The sequence below is a fragment of the Pongo abelii genome, chromosome 13, assembly GCF_028885655.2.
Source record: "Pongo abelii isolate AG06213 chromosome 13, NHGRI_mPonAbe1-v2.0_pri, whole genome shotgun sequence".
NCBI lineage: Eukaryota > Metazoa > Chordata > Mammalia > Primates > Hominidae > Pongo > Pongo abelii.
Genome location: NC_071998.2, coordinates 98,805,368 through 98,812,645, shown reverse-complemented (window position 1 = coordinate 98,812,645; position 7,278 = coordinate 98,805,368). Strand labels below are relative to the sequence as shown.

Below are 7,278 nucleotides of genomic sequence, written 5' to 3'. Positions count from 1 at the left end.
AAACTCAGATGCGAGGGAACAAGCATAGTAATTTTACACAAATCAACTTAATTCTGATCCTGAGCTCTTTCCTACCAAAATGGAAGAAATTCAATCCTACTTTGGATCTCTCCTTCTCCCAAGGTTGCATCAGTGACTCCAGGGTGTCACCTAGTATTAAGGTGTTCAGGAAGGCTCTCTATGGTTATAAGTGGTTTGTCCAAAGCAATTTCTCCTCTAACCACCCCCACCCCTGCCACTGTCCAGTCCACATGACCCCTTTGGGCCTGACACCCTGATATGTGACACAAGCTTCTCTGGATAGGGGAGCCCCACATGTGTTGCCAGCCTCCTATGTGAACCAAGTAGCTTTTCCCCCTAGGGTCTTACCGTATCCCAGGGTGCAGGTCTTTCCATCAGGATGCAGGTCCCTTTGCTCAAAGAGTCCCTAGAGGCCAGGAGTGGTGGCTCACACCTGTTATCCCACTCCTCTGGGAGGGCAAGGTGGGCGGATCACCTGTGGTTGGGAGTTCGAGACCAGCGTGGCTAACATGGTGAAATCCCATTTCTATTAAAAATACAAAAATACGTCAGGCATGGTGGCGTACGCCTGTAATCCCAGCTACTTGGGAGACTGAGGAAGGAGAATCACTTGAACCCAGGAGGCGGAGGTTGCAGTAATCACAAGATTGCACCACTGCACTCCAGCCTGGGTGACAGAGGGAGACTCTGTCTCAAAAAATAAATAAATAAAAATAAAAGAAAAAGAGTCCCTAGAGACATCCTTCTCTCCCCATATCCTAAGTGAATCTCTCTTTCATTTGGGGGATGCTTCTTCTCTCAAACCCTATATTCCTTGGCTATACCAGAGGACTGCCTGCAACTGTCAGGGTAAACTTTTTTTCCAGCAGTGTGTTCGCCTGCCTCTAGCTTAAAAAAATCAAGCTGAATTAATTGTCAAAATTTTAGATCAGGACATTCCACACAGATATCTTTGGAAAGTTATAAGATCTGGTATCGCTGGTCCCTTCGGATAGAGTATGTACACATCAGTTTGCCCCAACTTCTCCACCATTATTTATTACATTTGTACCCAGCCTGTTTCCTCTGTTTTGCTGACATTTTACCTACCTGAACCCTGCAGGACTTCGGTCTATCAGCACTTAGCTTAGGCCACAAACCTCCAATCGCAAGCCTCCTACTATAAACTTCTGAGCTAAGGAAGCACAGACCTTCTGCATACTTGAATGGAGGAAAATGAAAGATAAAGGAAAAGAGAAAAATCCAGGCAGATAAAAACAAATGTTTTCAATTACCTTGCCTGAGAAGCATTAACTAGGATCCAGTGAGGGGCACAAAAACATGTCTCAGGGATTCTCACATCTCTCATCTCACATCTCTCACCCATGCTATGAGTGAGAACGTCATTCATAGGCCATTCCCCCTTAGAATCCTTAGATTCCCCTTAGAGCTGGATCTCTAATGACATCTGAGCCACTAAATGTAATGAGCTCATTGGCAGTGAAGCCCAGGGGTAAGTAGAAAGACTTTACAGGGTGTTGTCACAGGGTTCTTGGTGTCTATGAAGTGCTAGGATAGGGACTGCACACAATCGGTACCCAATCAACAGGAGCTATTACTACTTTAAAAGTCAGAATAGCAGGCCGGGTGCGGTGGCTCACACCTGTAATCCCAGCACTTTGGGAGGCTGAGGTGGGTGGATCACCTGAGGTCAGGAGTTCGAGACCAGCCTGGCCAACATGGTGAAACCCTGTCTCCAATAAAAATACAAAAATTAGCCGGGTGTGGTGGCATGCACCTGTAGTCCCAGCTACTTGGGAGGCTGAAGTATAAGAATTGCTTGAACCCAGGAGGCAGGGGCTGTAGTGAGCCAAGATCATGCTACTGCACTCCAGCCTGGACAACAGAGAAAGACCCTATCTCAAAAAAAATAAAATAAAATAAAAATGCCCATAACCTCCTTTAATTCTCACTATAACCCTGAGTGAGCAGCAGAGATATCCTTGGGTTAGAGATGGAGAAACAGGCCTCAGGAGACAAAGTTAACTTGTCCGAGGTTCCAAAGTTTGAGAGAAGCAGAGAGATTTGGGTCAGATAGTGCAGTTGGAACTCTCTACTATATCAATCAAGTGAAAGAACCAGTGACCACAGTGGGCTTGGGGTTCCCAGATATTCTAAATGGGGTTGGCCCCAGCCAGGGAGCCCTTGGCACCCTGCAAAGAGAGCATTCAATACAGGAGAGGCAGCCACAAGCAGCCTGGAGTGACTGGTGAAGAGCACAGAGTACAGCTGGAGGGCTGAGGTTTAACTCTTCGTTCTGCCTGTTTCTGCCTGTGTGACATGGGGCAAGTTCTTTAACTTCCCTGTGCCTCAGTTTCCCTACCTGTGAAATGGGGATAGTAACAGTATCACCTTCATAGAGTTATCATTTTTTTTTTTTTTTTTGAGATGGAGTCTCACACTGTCGCCCAGGATGGAGTGCAGTGGCGCAATCTCAGCTCACAGCAACCTCCACCTCCCGGTTTCAAGCGATTCTCCTGCCTCAGCCTCCCAAGTAGCTTGGATTACAGGTTCCCACCACCATACCTGGCTAATTTTTGTATTTTTAGTAGAGATGGGATTTCACCATGTTGCCAAGACTGGTCTCGAACTCCTGACCTCGTGACCTGCCTCCTCCCAACCTCGGCCTCTCAAAGTGCTGGGATTACAGGTGTGAGGCACCACATCCAGCTAGAGTTATCATTTTGAAGGAGTTGGTGTTTGCAAAGCACTGAGTACAGTGCCTGGTACAGAGTAAGTTCTGTATGATTGTTAAAAATGTGACCTTGTGTCACAGCATCTGGCAAGCCCACACCTTCACACCTGGGTCATGTTGCTCTGTGCCATTATGATGCTCAACTGCAGGTATTGGGCCTGGTGCTCTGTCAGCCTTGGGACAGAAGCTGTCTCTGGAGCGTTTCCCTCTGCAAAGCCCCTGTAATGTGTCCAGGACTCCTCTTCACCATGCTCCTCCCATTCTTCTCTAAAGCATGCACCCTACTGAGGGCAGGCCCAAAGCTGGGGCTGACTCTTGTTATTAATCCTAATGCAGCATTCAGTTTCGGTTACTCCTTTTTGCAATTTGAGTGGAGCAGGACTCACTTAGCAAACAAGAAACACAGGAAGTGTTTTTGTTTTTTGTTTGTTTATTTTTAGAGACAGAGTCTCGCTCTGTCACCCAGGCTGGATGGAGTACAGTGGCACGATCTTGGCTCACCACAACCTCTGCCTCTTGGGTTAAAGCGATTCTCCTGCCTCAGCCTCCCGAGTAGCTGGGACTATAGGCGTGCAATACCATGCCTGGCTAATTTTTGTATTTTTAGTAGAGATGGGGTTTCACTATGTTGGCCTGGCTGGTCTTGAACTCCTGACCTCGTGATCGTCCCGCCTCGGCCTCCCAAAGTGCTGGGATTACAAGCGTGAGCCATTGCGCCCAGCCAGAGGTGTTTTTTGACTTATGGGGCATTCCACAGCTGGAGAGACATTGGGAGAGGCTAGTTAAAAGGCAGGGGAGAAGGTGCAGGATTTCTTAGGCTGACATGGGGCATCCACGCAAGCATCAGGGGGATGTAAGGATGGACTTACAGCACAAGAAGCACAGCGGGGAACAGCATGGCACTGGGGGGCCTGATGGGGAGCATTTGAAAGAAGATAAAACTGTGATGGGAACAAAAGACACTTTGCAGAGGTGACAAAGCCTGGAAGACATAGCCAGGTGTCTGACTTCCAAGCCAGGGTAGACCCAGAAGTTGGCAACCACAGGGACTGTGGGGATAGAGGCGACTCTCTGCCTGTCCCCAGCCTTCCCATCTACTCTGGTGCACTAGTGGTTTAGACACTTAGAGCAAGGTTTTGAACATAAAGTTCACATAGACAATACTTAAGACACAGATCCTTCATGTGCCAGCTCTGTGACCCGGAGCAGGTAGTTTCTGGCCTTAAAGAATTGCTGTGAAGGTTCAGTCAATTCATCTAAGTTAAGCTCTTGGCAGCACTGATCAAGTTAAACATAAACTACTATAGTTATTGCTCCGGTGAGGGCCTCAGATGTGGGGCTTATCTTCTGATTTCCTTACCTCAGCCAGCTGAGCTTCCTGCCTCTCGTTTTCTCTACTTCCAGTGGTTTCTCTGGGCGGTAGACTTGCTGCCCTCTCTAACCTGGTCACAGGGCTCCTCTGCCTACAGTCTTAGAATGGCTTCCGGAAGATACTGCATCTTGGCAAGCCCTTGTGTCTGCTGCTATCTCCGCAGGGAGCACCAGACTTCCTGATGAACCCCGACTCGTCCTTCTGAGCCAGTTCTAAGTTCTCTGCCTCCTCTGCCTAGAATCAGCCAGTACCTGCCAGCCCAGCACATACCTTGATTAATGCATTGATCACACGCCCCTACCATTATCCCCTTCCGGTTTGGTTCTTACTACATCATTATCTCCTTTCAGACAGTGTATTATGACCTTTATGCACTGGGCCCTCACATCTCCAGCGCTGGGCCCTCTCATCTCCAGCGCTGGGCCCTCTCATCTCCAGGGCTGGGCCCTCTCATCTCCAGGGCTGGGCCCTCTCATCTCCCGCGCTGGGCCCTCTCATCTCCCGCGCTGGGCCCTCTCATCTCCCGCGCTGGGCCCTCTCATCTCCCGCGCTGGGCCCTCTCATCTCCCGCGCTGGGCCCTCTCATCTCCCGCGCTGGGCCCTCTCATCTCCCGCGCTGGGCCCTCTCATCTCCCGCGCTGGGCCCTCTCATCTCCCCCGCTGGGCCCTCTCATCTCCCGCGCTGGGCCCTCTCATCTCCAGCGCTGGGCCCTCTCATCTCCCCCGCTGGGCCCTCTCATCTCCAGCGCTGGGCCCTCTCATCTCCAGCGCTGGGCCCTCTCATCTCCAGCGCTGGGCCTTTACATCTCCAGGGCTGGGCCTTTACATCTCCAGGGCTGGGCCCTTAAATCTCCAGCGCTGGGCCTTTACATCTCCAGCAGCAATATAAAGCTGAGGATCCAGCAAGTGCTCAGTGAGTATTAGTTCAATGAATGCACGAGTGAAGGAATTACTAAATGAATGAATGAGTGAATGGTTTACTCCTTGGCTTCTCCCTAAATTCAGCCACCTTTCTGGCTCCACAAGGATTGCCAGTTTTTCGTGTAGCCGAAACACAGGGCTTGACTTTTGGGGGTCTTGGCTGCACCTCACCCTAAAGACTATGGAACGCTCATCACTTCTTAGTGATGCTGGTGAATTTCCATTGTTTGTGTCCCTAAAAAAATAATCTATAAAAGAGAAGGGGTCAATAAGATTGTATTTGGGACTATGGTATCCAATTTCTTTGCAGTTAGAGAGCAGAATGGGTTGTTTTTCAAAAGTCGGAAATGGCCTTTAGACATTAGAAGAAGGTCCCCCAAAGCATGACTTCCCTGTTCCCAAAGGCACTTGCCCCCACAGGGCTGCATTATGCCGTCTGTTTGTGGCCCAAAGCTGCAGCTGCAAACCTTTGATTGTCTCTCCAAACAGCTGCCTGACCATCCAGAGAGAAGGCAAAGCCAAGGCTTTGTACTTTGTGTCATGTGGATGAGAGCCTGTGTCCCCCCTGGCCTGGCTGGGCAGGTCATCTGTCTCCAGCATGGTGTGGGAATACAAGCAGCAGAAGCCAAAACAAAAGAAATTATCACCTACTCGGTGCTGAGGCCCTCACCACGTGCTGGTCACTTTATATTTGTGATCATACTTTACCTTCTCAAGTAGAAGGGGAATCTGATAAGACAGAGGGTCAAATCTCCATGTGTCAGATGAGAAAATCACAGCTCTTTGAGCAAGTTGCCTGAAGCCTCACAAGTAAATAATGAGCACAGGATTGGAACCCACACCAGTCTAGCTCTGAATCCTACATTCTTGGTTCTTTCCTTGCAGCCTCTGGAGAATTTGATGAATTCTATGCATCTGAAAGGCCTCCGATGCTTAAGACCTTTTTTTCTTTTCAAGTCTCAAACATTTATTGAACACTTATATGTGCCAAGCACTATTCTCAAACTGCCCCATGAGGAATGGACCACAGAGCTCCATTTTACAGATGAGAAAACTTACTAGCCAGATGAAAGAAGATGCTTTCCTGGAAAAATGACCTCTGCCAGTCTGAAGCACAAGCAAATCTCTGACCCCAAGGAAGGAGAAAGAGCAAAGACAGAGCTAATTCACAACACACGTGTTTTTGTCTCCTTCTCACCAGCTTGTCTTATCTGCCCACACTGCTGCAGTCAGTTCTGGAGACTGCAGAACACTGGAGAAGGCTTTTCGTCTGCCTTCTCCAAATCCTTCCCCCATGACTAATAATTCTTGAGGCACCCCAAGAAGGTACATATTGTTCTCCCATTTTTCCAGATGGGGAAACTGAGATGGGAGGATGAGCCTGAGACCACGCAGGAAGCAAAGCCCACAGCTTCCAAGATGAAGCATGGAATTCCAGACTGAGGGGCTTTACAAGTTCATCTCTCTCCCCACATCCAACTCAGTCTGCTCCTACGACAGATCCCACTGCCAGAGAGAGAGTAAACAGGCACTTTTACTTACCACAAAGAGAGGCATGGACCTTACTTTGGTGAAGCAATTGGGGGCTCTTCGTGGATGGTTTGGATTATAATCTTTTCTTTTTTGCTTTTGTTTTTGTTTTCCTTTTTGAGATGGAGTCTTGCTCTGTCACCCAGGCTGGAGTGCAGTGGCTTGATCTCAGCTCACTGCAACCTCTGCCTGCTGAGTTCAAGCGATTCTCCTGCCTCAGCCTCCTGAGTAGTTGGGATTAGAGGTGTCTGCCACCATGCCTGGCCAAATTTTTATTTTTTTATTTTATTTTATTTTGAGATGGAGTCTCCCTCTGTTGCCAGGCTGGAGTGCAGTGGCGCCATCTCAGCTCACTGCAACCTCTGTCTCCCGGGTTCAAGTGATTCTCCTGCCTCAGCCTCCAGAGTAGCTGGTACTACAGGCATGCACCGCCATGCCCAGTTAATTTTTGTATTTTTAGTAGAGACAGGGTTTCACCATGTTGGCCAGGATGGTCTCGATCTCTTGACCTCATGATCCACCCACCTCAGCCTCCCAAAGTAATTTTGTATTTTTAGTAGAGATGAGGTTTGGCCATGTTGGCCAGGCTGGTCTCAAACTCCTGACCTCAGGTGATTCACCCACCTCAGCCTCCCAAAGTGCTGGGATTACAGGAGTGAGCCACTGCACATGGCCTGGATTGTAATCTGTAGAGTTGTGT

General features: G+C 48.9%; 1 protein-coding gene across 1 annotated transcript; it reads left to right on the top strand.

The window, feature by feature from the left end:
* The first annotated feature begins 3,578 nt into the window (after positions 1 to 3,578).
* Positions 3,579 to 6,593, top strand: LOC129047765 (uncharacterized). The gene is made up of 3 exons (XM_063714105.1): positions 3,579 to 3,727; positions 4,478 to 5,040; positions 5,934 to 6,593. The coding sequence occupies exons 1-3, from the start codon at positions 3,579 to 3,581 to the stop codon at positions 6,020 to 6,022; spliced, it is 801 nt and encodes a 266-aa protein (XP_063570175.1). The 3' UTR covers positions 6,023 to 6,593.
* Positions 6,594 to 7,278: the final 685 nt, after the last annotated feature.

Coding starts and splice junctions, on each gene's coding strand:
- LOC129047765 (XM_063714105.1), top strand. CDS start 3,579: ATGGGGCATCCACGCAAGCATCAGGGGGATGTAAGGATGGACTTACAG. Junction 3,728..4,477: donor ACAAAAGACACTTTGCAGAG/GTGACAAAGCCT, acceptor ATCTCCTTTCAG/ACAGTGTATTATGACCTTTA. Junction 5,041..5,933: donor GAGGATCCAGCAAGTGCTCA/GTGAGTATTAGT, acceptor CTTTCCTTGCAG/CCTCTGGAGAATTTGATGAA.